This window comes from Castor canadensis, chromosome 7 (genome assembly GCF_047511655.1).
Source record: "Castor canadensis chromosome 7, mCasCan1.hap1v2, whole genome shotgun sequence".
NCBI classification, from domain to species: Eukaryota; Metazoa; Chordata; class Mammalia; order Rodentia; family Castoridae; genus Castor; species Castor canadensis.
In genome coordinates this window covers 72,808,352-72,822,402 of record NC_133392.1, presented here as the reverse complement: position 1 = coordinate 72,822,402, position 14,051 = coordinate 72,808,352, and the positions used below count along the sequence as shown (strand labels likewise).

Below are 14,051 nucleotides of genomic sequence, written 5' to 3'. Positions count from 1 at the left end.
TTATGGGAGGCAACCCTGCCTCCAAAGGGACTTTGAGCCTCCTGCCCACCATCCCTGTTTAGGACTCACTCAGTTTTCACCTTATTCTTCAGGGAAATGTTGTGACAGGTGTGACAGGTGGGTAGGGCATGGGCAGGGTCCTCAGATCTATTTCCTGTTATGCTTTGGGCCTGGGCTTTTCTCTGAGGGGCCAATGTCCCTGGAAGGCCAGTATCTTCTGGACTCTTTCATGGCAAGAGAGTTTGAGCTGTGGCACTGCAACTCTGGCTCCCAGAGAAGGTGCTCCCATGCCCCAAGGGCCAGGCTGTGTCTTCCTGTTCCTCATGCACTAATTAGCCTGTTACTCCCACCTGTGCCCCCTCAGGGAGGTTGGGGCTGTGGGGCTCCTGCTTTCCCTTGTTCCATTTCCAGGAGGGGCTCAGTTCAGCCATGGGGCATGTGGCCTTTGAGTCATTTTTCCTAATGGACTTAAGTATGTTTGTGAGGTTTTGTGTGTGTGTGTGTATGTGTGTGTTCTATAGCTTTTTGGGTGGGTGGGTGTGGAAAAAGAGGAGAAGGATGAGGGACAGGACACAGGAACTATAGCTCTCCCATTGCTGATTGCCTCCTTGGTGAGGGAACTCCTGGCAGGGGTCTGGTTAGTCTCCCACAGCCCTCAAAACTGAGGAGTCACCAAGGTCACTCAACCGCTCTCCAACAGCCTCATCCCTCCCCCTATGCATTACCTACTCCAGCTCATTCTGACTCCTTCATTCTCTCCTGCTGACCCTCATCTCTTTCTTCCTTGTTCCCAAGATAAGCCCCCAAATACCTGATGATCTTTTGAGTCTTTCTAAATGGCCTAGGCTGAATCCTCCCCTTCCATTTTGCCCCTGATGTTGCTGTCCATTTGAAGAACTCTGCTCCAACACTCAAGTCTTCGTGCTAGGCTCATGCTGTGCCTACATCTAACCCCAACACAACGTGCCAAACACTCACACTATCCACCCCCACACACCCCAAACACACACACACAGACCATACACACTTACACCACACTATTTATACACACCATCATGCCATATGTAACATACTACATGCATGTACAATTCCACCCCCACAGTGTACCCCACACACAATACCATACACCACATTCCCCCTCCCCACACACATTTCACATGCACACCTCTTCTCTAGTTGACTTCCTGTGTTAGTTCCTGTAACCCCGCTGACAGACTGTCAGGTCTTCCCTTGGCGCTCACAATTTTGTGGAGCAATGATTGCCTCTCAGATGTCAGAGGACCATGTTTGCTTTTCTGTGAGCCTCAGAATCACCACTGAGTCTGACTGTGGTCTTGTACGAGAATGAGGGGCTAGAGGAGTTAGTGAGGGAGCCCTCAGGCAGTGATTATGAGAAGCACTTGGCAAGTTTGGGCCATGACAAGATGAAGACTGCTGACTGGGCTGGGTACAGCTGTCTCTAGACCCTACCCTGGGGAATCTCCATGCATCAACCTTGTACCTGGTCGGCCTGGTGTTCTCATCTCTTCCTGTGGATGTTGTGTTAATGGGGCTTCTCATATTGCTGGGGGAATCAGATTAAAGGGAGATTTACTGAGAGATAAGCCTCTTAGACCTGAACCATCTGTCTCTTCTGTACCTCAGCTCAGTAGCTCTGTGCTTACTGTGAACATCACCCCTACCCCCAGAGTAGGTCAGGAAATGCAGGAACTTCCCTGAGCTATGCCCCTATGCAGGCATTTCATACCTGCCCACTTATTCTTGGAGAAGTTTACATAATCTCCATTTTAAACAAAAAGGAATTGTTGTGTCCAGGTCACAGAGAAACTCCTTGGCAGGGCTGGGATTTGCATCCTGGTGTGTTGGACTCAGACACCCAGCCATTGTTTCTCTTCTTCGCATGGTTAGATTGTTCTGTGAGGGAGTGACCTTCAGGTTCTTCAGGGACAGTTTCCTTTTCAGCAGAACATTTTGGCTCAGGCCCCATCACCAACTTTCTCAAGCAAAGATACTGTACGCACTTTGTCTGTGTGTTTATTTTTTTTATTTGTTTGTTTGGGAGTTTTTCTCAGCAGACTTAGATCAGGAGGTTCCTTCAAGAACCATTGCATTGCTGGTGGCTAAATGGTAGGAGCTGGGGCAGACCTAGGTCTGGACTCCTTGGGTCTTGCTAACCTGCACCCCAGTAGGCTTGGGAATCTCTGGATTTGTAGCTGCCACAAATCATGATGGAATCCTTCACCTTCAGCACGGGAGGGGTTCTGTGGAGGCTGAAGCCATGGGGGCTGAGTCTGATTCACAATAACTATCTGTGAAGGTTGATGGCATGACTGGGAGCAGGCCCTAGAGTTCCAGAACTTCTCCAGGGTCCTTGCTGCATGAGAAAACCCTCCAACATCACTGCTCACTGCTGTGAAGTCAAAAGGGGCCTCCAGTTGTCTCTGCATTGAACGTGAAGGTCTCAGCTGGATGGAGCCTGGCTTTGGGATCACTACACCTGTGGTAGTGCCCCTGGCACCACCCATAAGCCTTTGGCTGGCTTGATCCTGCACATTCTGCAGCCCCTCAGATGGTTTCCTGGGGAGGAGCAACAGCAGACAAGAGGAGGGGGCAACAAAGGCGGGTGGGGGATGGAGAGAAAGAAGAGGACACAGTTAAGACTTATTCTCAAACATAAGCATTTTTTAAAAAACTCAAAGCAAGGAGCAGATCTACCATCCTCTCTAGAGCCCAGAAGGGGACTTTAGTGTAAACAATAAAAATTAAAATATATTTTGAACAAAAAGAAAAAACAAAGGACACAAATGAATGAGAAGGGTTATTGAATTATGGTAATGAAATTATTTTTTCTCTCTTGTTTCTAGATGATTACTATATGCACTCTAATGTGGAAGTTACTAACATAGAATCTGGAGCTAAATTATTTGGATTCAAAGCCCAGCTGGACCACTTGCTAACTGTGTGACCTTCAACAAGTTACTTAACTTTTCTGTGCTTTATGCCGCATATGTAAAAATGAGGACAACCATAGTATCTAACTTTTAGGATTATTGTGAGGATTAAATGTGTGAGCAGATGTAAATACTGCACCTCGTAAGCACTAGCTATACTAAAATGAATTTAATTACCACAATCATCCACAGCCTCACTCATTAATTGTAAATAAGTGCTAACACTGGTATGATTTTCTTCCTACTTTAAAGTGCTTTTCTCTTCTCATGATCATCATAGCAACATAAAATGTAACTTACTGTTTTCCATTAATAACAGATCTTAAGAATTTTCTACCAGCATTTTCAGTGGAAGCCCCTGATTTCCTGCCTGTCACTCTCCCTCTGTCCCAGTCCCCACCTTTAGATTCCAGAATGGCCTTTTCTGTTTCTGAACACTGCAATGGACCAAAAGAAAACCTGGGGGTAATTCTCCACCCCTTCAGCTTCTCCAATAGAGATATGGGGGTTTATTTCCTGCTCCTAGCATCTGGGCTGGCTTTGTAACTTGCTTTGGCTGATAACATGAGTCAGAGCTAAGGTGGTCCAGTTCTGAGTCCCCAAAGAATTCAAGAAGCCTTATGTGTTCTCAGTCTCATAAGTGGAACACTGTGACCCCTGGGTGAACAAGTCTGGGCTACCCTGCTTTGAGAACGAAAGGCCAAGTACAAGAGGGTCTAGTTGTTTCAAATAAGTGGGAGAACCCAGCCAAGATCAGAGAGTTGCCTCTCCAAACCTTAGAAGAAGGAAGGAGCCAAGCATGGTGGTGCATACCTGCACCCAGCTCTTGGGGGGATGAGGCAGGAGGATCATGAGTTTGAGGCCAGCTTGGGCTACAAAAAGAAAAAAGAAAGAAAGAATGACTGGATGATACTTGCCAAGACTTAGAAGACATGCCTAGGTGACATGTAAACTCACAGGAAATCATAAATACCTCCTACTTTGAGTCACCAATGCAGCAATGGCTCAGCTCAAGGCCACGTGTCTGAGTTCTTTCTGATTGGTCCGCTGGACAGGATGTGCTGCCAGCACTTTCCATCTCCTCCTTTCCAGGGTCTACTGTTCTGGATTGTCCACCCAGTACTGAGACCCTCAAGCCACCACAGAGTCCCCAGTCTAAGGCCCTTTGTCCCTGTAGTCTAAGGCCCTTCTTAAAGACAGAGACAACCTCCTGGTGATGGTGATAGGTGGGGGGAGGAATTGGGCACCACTTCCACCCTCAGTCTGCTACTCTGGCTTGAGTCCCTTTGCTGAACTTCAAAGCAGGAAGGTTGACAGCAGCTCTCAGGATCTAGGCAGTCTTTAGGGCACCAGGGTCCTTCCTAGGAGCTTGCCCTCTGGCAGCCTCAGGATACACGCAAGAAAGGTGGCCTGACCGAAGCTACAGACTCACAGACCTTCCAGCTAGTGGGGAATACACAGCTGTCTGTCTGACCCCAGCTTAGCTTGGGTAGCTTCATACTTCGGGCCAATGCCTGATACTCCTCAGTATATTGAATGTTCTTTTTTAAAAATATTACAGAGATGTTATGCACTTGCTAAATATTTAAGAAAGCCTTTTTTGTTTTTTAGTGAATTGGTAAATGTAATCAATTTAGGAAATCAGCCATTCTTTCTTTTTTCTTTGTGCTGGGGTTTGAACTCAAGGTCTTAAGCTTACTAGGCAATCACTCTCCCACTTGAGTCATGCTTTCATTTTTCACATTAATTGTTGAGAAGATGGTTTTGTTACTTTAACCCAGAATCTCAGGCCTTTCACATGGTGTCAGTCCAAAGGGTCCAGCATAGCACTTAAATACAAAGCAAAGCTCAGGAAACACTTTAGAATGAGAAGCAGCAGCTATTTGGCATGTGTTTCTCCTTCTTGCTGACAGTGGTGCAGGCACTCTCCTATCTGTGAGTTTGGGAAATGAGGATAGATTCCAGAAGCCAGGCACACCCCAAAATCTTGCTGTTGGTTACATAACGCCCTGATTCACACTTTCCCTCCTTCACTCTGAATCCCAGGGTTGGCCCAGATGATGGGGGAAGCACCAAGCCTGAGCAGGAATGCGTGGACTTTGGTGTTGGGTGCTGGAACCTCCCTACTGCCTTCCTCCCTGGCAACAGCAGGCCATGTTTACAGGGTGCTGTGTGGCAGGCTGGATGTGAGTGCTTTATGGACACCATTCCATTAACTTCTTATGGCAACCTGGCTAGGTGGATTCTCTCACCACGGCCTTCCCATAGATGAGAGACTGGGGCTCGGCCATGCTGGGAACCTACTCAAGGACGCACAGCCTGAGGGTGAGGGAGCTGAGAGCCCAACCTGGAGACTTTCCTTCCAGGAAGTCTGCGTCTAGCATGTCCTCACTCATAGCTGCAGGAAACTTTCCCTCCATGGAAGAGGCAGGTTGTTGTAGGGGAAAGAGGTCCACAGATTCTGGTTTTTGTTCTGCATCGGTTTCATTCTGAGCCTGTTTGCCAATCCATACAATGGTGACAAGACCTCCCTAGGGTAGATCCAGGCATTTAAACGAGATCACTGGTAAGGACTCAGTAAATATGTTTGTTTCACTCTTCCTATTTTAAGTTGCTCATAAATTTCTACAGTGGAATTTAAAAACCACACACACACACAAATAAATTCAGTCTCTACACAGGAGTCATAGACTTAGATCTTTCTCCTAGATTATTGCATGACTAACAAGAAAGTCTGCTCTTCTGCTATGTACAAGGAGTGAACCTGGAACACACAGTGTTTCCTATGAACTGTGTGCACTTGTGTTTGTGTGTGTGTGTGTGTGTGTGTGTGTGTGTGTGTGTGTGTGTGTAGTATGCAGAGTGGAGGCATATACCACATCTTCCCTTTTCTCTCCTGCCTCTGAGCTTCCCATTTCAGGGAGGGGTTAGAGAGAGGGGCAGGTTGGAACAGGCCACCCTCAGTGGGAAGCCTCCATCTCTCTCTTCCCTAGGTTTGCACCTTTTTTCACAGAAGTTGCAGCTCCTCAGCTCCTCCTCCACCAGGCCTGAGGGAAGCAGTGCTGCAGTCAGCCAGAGCTCACCCTCCACCTCGCCTGGGCAGATGCTTCACACTCAGTTCTCAAGGTGTGTGTGTGTGTGTGTGTGTGTGTGAGAACTGGTTATTTTTACCCAGCTAGGGCTGGGTGTGATGCCAGTTGACAGGAGGGGCCGTCAGCCTCTCAGAGGGGTTGAGGTTAGAGTCATCCTGCCTTCCTCCTTTTGCCTCCCCTCTCATTCAAACCTAAGCTTCCCCTTAGATGGACAGGACCCTTGGTAGGAAATAAGGACATGAGGCTCTGGGACTGGTCATTGATTCCTTGGTCCATGTTCCAGAGGAGTAAGCAGGGCTACAGAAAGCTGAAGCATGGGCTCTAGGTTGGTGTCAGGCTTGTCTGGTTCCAGGGTCTGCAGGCTTTATTTAGGGTTTTGCCTCATCTGTGCTCTATGACTTTAGTCAAAGGCCACAGAAGTACAACATTCCTAACCATACACTCTGGGCCAGCAACTCCAATGTGTTAAACTGCCCCTGGTCTGGAGCCCTAGTGCTGGGAGCTCCAGACACAGGCCACAGCTCTCCTGGGCTGGGTCTTTCCTCCTCATCTCTTAGTCCCTCCACCTCCTTCTCCTCCCCTGGTAAAGGGCAGTCTTACTCTTCTGGGCCTCATGCTGACCAAAGATCCTGGTTTTGAGCCTCCAGACTGTTGCTCTAATCTTCCAGCCTGGGACTACATTCTGGATTTTGTCTCCTGACAAGTTGGAATTTTTCATACCCACACGGCCCACCTACCTGCTGCTAACATACACTCTTGCCTGTGCTGCAGGTTCATAGGCAGCCAGTCTTGGTTTGCAGTGTCTGTGCAGCTCCTCTCTTCTTCGTGTGCCTCCCTCTTGCAATTTCAGGGCTTTACCCCTGCTGCTTCCTCTGCTGCCCTCCCCCATCTCCACCATCCTCATGCAGGCTCCTGACCTTTCCTTGGATCTTATAAATGATACCTCCTCTATGCCTCCCACTCAGAGGATGGAGATGGGTGCTTCTCCACACCTTTCTTTTCTTTCTTCCCCTCCTTGCTTCCTTCTTTTCTTCTTTTCTTCCTCCCTCCCTCCCTCCCTCCCTCCTCTCTTCTTCCTCCTTCCTTCCTTTCTTTTTTTTGATGGTGCTGGGGATCAAACCTAGAGTCTTGTGTGTGCTAGGCTCTGCCACTAAGCTATGTCCTCAGCCCTTGGTTTTTTGAGACAGGGTCTCATTATGTAGTAGCCTAGCCTGGCATCTAACTTTCAATCCTTCTGCTTCAGCCTCTGGAGTCTGGGATTGTAGGTGTGAGCCACCATGCCCAGCCCCTACACAATTTCTTAATTGCTTTCTGCTTTTCCTTGACAAAATGTGTTCAGTTTGGAACAGCTGATTTGTTGCCTCTTTAGGGGATGCATTTCTATTCTCCATGAGGATGTGAGCACCCCTATTTGTGGGCCTCTCTGCATCAGCACCTGATGTCAGGGGGCTGCTGATTACATGTCTGGTGTGTCTCCTGGCCTCCCAGAACTCTCCCCAGAAGTCTGGACAGGATGTAGGTACTTACCTTTCTGGGTTTTCAGGTTGTGTCTAGGAACTAGGTGGCAGCAGGGCCTGAGTTTCCAGGGCTTGGCAAGATGCCTTCTCCCTGAGCGTGGGTGCAAAGGGGCACAGACCCTCCATTAGTGGGTTTGGGACCCCTGGGGCAAGTCTGTGCAGAAGCAGCTTGAGTGAGCTTCCCCTCCTAAGGCCCAGAAATATTAACTCAGGGAAACCCAGGATGAGCCAGGCTCTGGGAGAGAAGAGGTAGGCTTTGTTGTGCTACCTTTCACAAATAACAAAGTCAGCATTAGTAGGTAACTGTGCCTGCAAAGTACACTTCCTCATGCTCCTGTCTGAAAAACCATTTGGCAAGTGGAAAAATGTCTTTGCCCTTTCACGCAATAATGACCTTTTTAGTCTAAGAAAAGAATCCTAAATATAGATGTTTTTATATACATGTGTTTTCCCCCCACTTATTATAGTGCAAAGTTATGAATCATTGAAATGTCCAAGTATGAAAATTCATAGTAGCATACTTCACTCAGTGGCAAGTTACACGAACAAATATTAAATAATGCTACTTCCGGAATTTTACAGTCCTAAAGAGATAGGAAGCTTTATGGGGCAAGGTATTCATCCTCGAGTGAGTTGTCATTTGAGTAACATGTCCAAAACTAGAGGTCTGTTAGATAGCATGCTGTGGGTTGTGCTTATGAGGAATTCTAATCCCTGCCTCCCTTTCTCCCTTGTCTTGGTGGCACATTTGCACCAGAGAACAAATACTTCAATACCTCCTTTTTTTTTTTTTCTCTTCTTCTTCTCCTTTTTTTTTTAAACAAATAAACACTTCCTTTAATCTCACTGCTCAGAGATGACTGTGCTGACATTCTGGTATAAATGAATAAATTCAATCATCCGTATTTTTGGTAACTGCAATAATATAGTGATAAATGAATGTTGAACACATAGAGATATATCAACTGAATAGTTAAACATGCTGGTGTACGGCTGAAAATGAGTAAAGAAATATTGAACATGGCTATTCTTAACCATAAAATTATGGGTATTTTTCTGCCTTTCATATGTTTCTATGCACTTAGCTCTATGAAATGTTAAAATGACTACAACCATTAAGGCAAAATAAATAAATAAAAGAAAGTAGTTTCAGGAGGGTTAAGCAAGAGAAAAAAATCCCCCGGTACTCAGCTATCTGCATCAAGAAAGGCAGAAAAGTTAAATATTCATATCCATAGGGATGAAAAGACTATGTCTTCCACTTCTGAACACACATAAACACACCCAACACTATCTCCCATTATCCTGTCTGTTTGTGGGTATTTTCTGTGTGTGAGGTTTTAGGATGTTTAAATTCAGATAGTGAACCAATTAATTTAGTCATTAATGCACCCAGCATGAATTTACTCTTTCCATGGGGCTGCTCCTGACTTTCCAGACAGTAAGGACTCATTTGGCACTGCTGTTTGGTGGAACAGTCATGTGTGCGCATGGTAAGCATGCTGCTTCACTTAGGCCATCAGTGTGTCAGGGAGCTGGGGCTCTGGGTAGAGATACTGGGGTCTAAAGCCACCTGTTGAGGTTCTGTCATTCAGGAGCAAGAGCTCCTGAGCAAGAATCTTTCCAGAGCTCAGACTGACTGCCTGCTGAGGCCTGCTCCCCCCAATGGTTCCTGTTTAGAACCTTCCTCCATACTGGAATTGTGGCTCAGGACCAGCAAACCTGTGGGGCAGCCCTACCTTCTGAGGAGAAGATGGAGAAACAGAGGAGTAGGATGCAGAGTAGGCTGGAAAGGACTAGAAGCCTCATAGTGAAGTGGCTGGAGTCTCACGTCCTGGGGGAAAGAGCTGTGCCAGAGGAGGCCTCCCTGGGCCCCCGTGGACATTTATAGAGTGACAGAGAGAGGCGTTTCCCAATGGGTAGGGCACTGCAGCCCTGGAAGTCTCATAAAAAGTAAGAGTCAGCCCCTCCCAAGAGGAAAAAAAAAAAAAAACAAAAAAACCGAGAAGTCAAGAGCATTGTGACTTGTAACACAGAAAGCTGTAAATGCCTAGCCCAGAGAGCTGTCTACCTGGCCTCTGGGATCAGAGCAGGAAACTTCTGCAGTGGGGAAGAGTCACTGCACAGGGTTGAAGGTTAACTTTTAGTGTCAGTAATAATTCTATCAAGTGCAAATCTTACTGTTCCTTCCTTAGATGTGGATGAGAGAAGGACCATAAAAAACTATTTGCAAAGCCTCAGGGACAATCAAAGGACCTGGCTTTGAAATCTCGCTTTGATGGTTGTCAGTGGTATGACCTTGAACTTGTCATTGACTATCTCTAGGTCTGTTGCCCATCTGTGAAATGGGCACAGGGCCACCTTTCTCACAGTCTGCATGAGGATGTGTATGAGAAACCATCTATACCAACCTGGGCATTCATACCATTGTTGAATTATGTGGGACTGCAACTGGCTCTTGATTAGTGTTTAAGAAGGTGATGAAATGAAAGGACACTTCAGGCACAGGGTCAGCCTGAGCAAGACACTGAGGAAGTAGGCATCCAACCAGGGCATGAGTGGGGAAAGCAGGCCATGGGCACAGGAGGCTCAGTTGTCACCCATTCACTAGACACATGCCCTGGTCTGGACCATATTATAAGTCTCAGGTACACAGAAGACACTGTGCATGGCTTCAGGGGGCTTCTATTGGTGAACACAGCTGTGTAGACAGGTGACTGCTATACTGCTGTCAAATGTGGTCATGCCAAAGGCCATGAGAGACATTGGGCTGTTGGTAGTGGGGAAAGGAGAGGAGGCTGTACAGAGATGGGTTAGGTGTGGGGAGACCAGGCTGGGCTGGCATGGCAGGTCAGGTCATAGCAGGCTTCTTGGGCTAGCAGAGGAGTTAGAAAGCTAAGGTATGAAAAAGGGAGGCAGGGAGGTCATTCAGCTGGGTAGAAACTGATGATATAAACACTTAGGGCTCCTTTTCCATCACAGTTGATCTCTGGGTGTCCCTTTAACAATGACATGCCTGAGCATGTACAAGGCCCTGGCCTGAAGGGTCAGGTATTCTTGGACCAGTGAGAATGGTGGGTGGATGTATCCAATGCATCCTATTGAGCCTCAACCATAGTCCTAGGCCAGCTCTTGTTCCAGCTTAAGAATTTCATCTTCCAAAGCCTTCCCTTAGGATGCAGATCCTGGCCTGAGCCCAGGGGATGAATAGAGGGTAGGATTTCTGAGGGTCAGGGCAGCTGCTGGCGGACTGTTGCACCTTTATACCTTGTGGGGCCTCTCTGGTCAGCTGTGAGTGGTTCAGGATCTGTAATGCCTTGGATGTGTTGAAAGTCCATTGTGGCACTTGCTCATCTGGCTCTAGGGCAAGCTGCAATTCAGCGATATGGAAGATAAGGCCACCCCATAGAAGAGGAACTAGCTCCAAATGTCTAAACTGATGCCCAGAGGAAACAGACCGAGGGGCATGCAAACCCATTTCAGCTATGAGAGCAAAAGGAAAATATGTGGGAGGGAGTTTCCATGTGGTTGAGCACAGAGTGGGGATTGCCTCTGGCTGCAGAAATGTGAATTTTGTGTAGATAGACCAAGCTGAAGGAGCTCCCTTTTGGAAACCATTAAGCAATGACACTCACACGTATCCTGCCTTGTGCATATACACAGAACTTGTAGTTGTCCTTGTGATAGACTTGGCCATCTGTCCTATAGGGCCTTAGTAATCATGCCCGTCTAACCAAGGAAATAACACTGGTTCCCAGCCTGGAAGGTCCCATAGGAAGATGCCAGCATCTGTTCAGCTCTCCAGGATGGCCCTGGTTTCTGACTGCTGTCTGATGCTGGAGTCTGCTGGCCCACGGTGCACTTCCCTTGGCTTTCTCCTTTGTACAGACTGGAGAAACAATTGAGGCCACTGTTCAAGACAGCTCAATGAGCAAATAAATCAATGGCCAGCAGATATTTTAACAGTCATCCTAAAGGCTTTTTTACAAGTTGGCAAAAACTGTAAAGTTAATCCACACCAAGAAACTGGTTGGGGCTGCTGAGCTTAAGGTCATGCTTTCAGTCACCTGCCCCAGCCTGATTCCCTCTGCAGACTGTGCTGAGTCCTGCTGTGTTGAGTAAGCAGTGGCCATGACAGGGTAATCTACCAGGAACAACTCCAGAGTTGGTGCCAGGAGAGACATGAGGTGGCCACTGTTGGAAAAAGGGTGAGGCAGAGGGTGGGACTTCTTCTGAGGCTGCACTTGTTGGCCAGCACACTGTTCTTACACAGATTGCATGCTGCAGTCTTATAAACCAAGCAAACTGTCCTAAAGGTGACTCCGAAGATTAGGACTACATCCATGGTCCATACCAAGGACTAGTACCACTATTTTATTCATATTTTTAAATCTGGGGTTGTTTGAAGGTGCCACCCACCCTTGAGTTCTCTGGGCAGCAGCTCACCTTGGCCTGCCACCCACCTGGTACCTGTTGTAACAGGCTCCCTTTGCACTGGAATAGTTCCTTGATGCTTTTGGAAACCATCATCAAAGGGGAAAAGAAAATCCTAGCTGGTAGAGGGGCAGGGATTAGGCCAACTCTTAAAGTGAACGCTAATTGCTTAGTGGGTACAGAAATCAGAAACAGACTCAGGTAAGTGAAGAGAGAGATTTGTCTGGATCTACTGACCAACTAAACTTTGATAATTTTCTCAGGACTCCCCAGCCACTCAGTCATGGAACTGGAAATGTGCTTTAGTGCCCAGTACAGCATTTTTCTCAGTGTACAAGAAAACTGAGCCATAAAAGGCAGTGCTCAGCTAAGGGTGGGCATGGGCTATCTATTTCTGGGGCTTTACTCTTTACACATACAATTCACAGATTGCAGGTTTTCCTTGGACATTATGTTTCAGGGGAACAGATTTATATTTCAAAATTCCATCTGCTTTTTTTAGGGTTTCTTTTCTTTCCTTTATTTTTTTTTTTGTTGTTGTTGTTTTTGGTACTGGGGATTGAACCTGTACCATTGTAGGTAGGCTAATACTGTACCATTGAGCTACACCCCTCTGATCTCCACCTGTAATTTTAGATACTCACAAAAAATTACTGAAGCAATTCAGGACCTAATGAATTTAAATAACAGAGTATACAAGTGTAAATTCCAAGTTCAACCCCACTCTCCATGGACCATTGCTGTTCACAGATTTTCACTTGCTTTTAACATTTCAAAGAAAGCTGTCAACTTGCTTTAAAAAAGAAAGAAACACCTCTGGCTTTTTAGAATATTCAAAATCTCATGTTGAACTGAGAGAGGTGAAAATGAGAAGCATTTTAACAAGAACACCTGTTAGTTTGAAGCTTATGCAATTTGGGTCCAAAAAATCCTCAAATTTGATACTTCGGATGATTTCCAAAGATGATTTTGAAAATTTAGTAGCCTTTCCGAGAAAAAGTTTCCAGAGACATGCTTAAGACACAGGGGAATTTACAAGGAAGAAAAACTTTTCAAGTCAAATTTGTCATTTCTAAAACCAGTGAGGAAACTGCCTGAAGCATCCCCACCCTTTACAGTTAGAGCATTTTTTGGCCTACGTCCTACACTGCTCTTAGGCAGCACCTTTTTTCTTCCAAGAGTATTTTATATACTCCATAATTGCTCAGAAATTACTCTCTCTCTTTAATTTGCTTGGCAAACTGTGGAACAGCTCATAATGGAGGGCAGTGCCACTATCCTTTGTTTGTCTTCCCATTGAATTTTCTTCCCTACTTCAAGAAGGCAGGCATTTGCTTTGTATCTTAAGGTTCACTTTGCAAAAGAAATCATGGGAATTTCTCAACAGGACCAGGTCTGTCAGACTCCAAAGCTGCAATTCTCTCCAGAGTTCCAGGACAGCTCATGAGCAGCTGAATAATACTGCTTATACTCCACTCCCACACTGTACAAAAAAAGGATAGATGCCATACTGTTGATAGTAAGCTTGAACTTCCTCATAAGCAAGCCTCCCACCCACTGGGTCTTACCTGCTTCTGGGTTTCTGTTACTGAAGTCAAGACTGGTATATGCATACCACCCCCCTGCCCAGTTTGGTCTGTTCACCAGCTGCCTTGGCTGTGGGGCTACCCTGCCTCCTCATCGTGGTTACGTAGGCCTTGGGGTTTCTCCACTGGGAAAGTGCTGGAATGTCATAATCTCCACCATACCACAAAGGCTTGCAGAGAGACTTTTTAAGAAAGCTTTGTATTTTGACTTTCTCTTTTCTGTTCTTCCACAACCACACCATGAGCTCCACAGGTTGTTGGAGCACCTGTGAAGTCAGGCCCTGATGAAAACAGTTCCTTAGATTTCATCTTCTCTCTCTCTCTCTCTGAAGCTTTTTACCTTTTGTTCCTACTCCATCACACCCACCCCATGTTTTCAGCCTTAGCACACTTCTATGCAATTTTCGTCTGACTCCCCCACATTTATTAAAAGCAGAGGCTCTAGAGCCACATGATCTAGGCTCTAATCAG

General features: G+C 46.5%; 1 protein-coding gene across 1 annotated transcript; it reads right to left on the bottom strand.

Annotated features, from left to right (window-relative positions):
* Window positions 1-2,021: 2,021 nt before the first annotated feature.
* Window positions 2,022-9,458, bottom strand: Gpr15lg (G protein-coupled receptor 15 ligand). Its single transcript, XM_074079320.1, has 3 exons — window positions 9,300-9,458; window positions 7,571-7,651; window positions 2,022-2,577 (listed from the first exon to the last, which is right to left on the bottom strand). Exons 1-3 carry the CDS (start codon window positions 9,367-9,369, stop codon window positions 2,492-2,494), a joined length of 237 nt encoding a protein of 78 aa, XP_073935421.1. The 5' UTR covers window positions 9,370-9,458; the 3' UTR covers window positions 2,022-2,491.
* Between the last annotated feature and the right edge of the window lie 4,593 nt (window positions 9,459-14,051).

What these genes read in the sequence shown, in the direction of transcription:
- Gpr15lg (XM_074079320.1), bottom strand. Translation starts at nt 9,369, where the DNA reads ATGAGGCTTCTAGTCCTTTCCAGCCTACTCTGCATCCTACTCCTCTGT. An exon ending in CTCCATCTTCTCCTCAGAAG is followed by an intron (nt 7,652 to 9,299) that starts GTAGGGCTGCCC and finishes ACCCACGCTCAG; the next exon opens with GGAGAAGGCATCTTGCCAAG. An exon ending in CAACCTGAAAACCCAGAAAG is followed by an intron (nt 2,578 to 7,570) that starts GTAAGTACCTAC and finishes GCTCCTCCCCAG; the next exon opens with GAAACCATCTGAGGGGCTGC.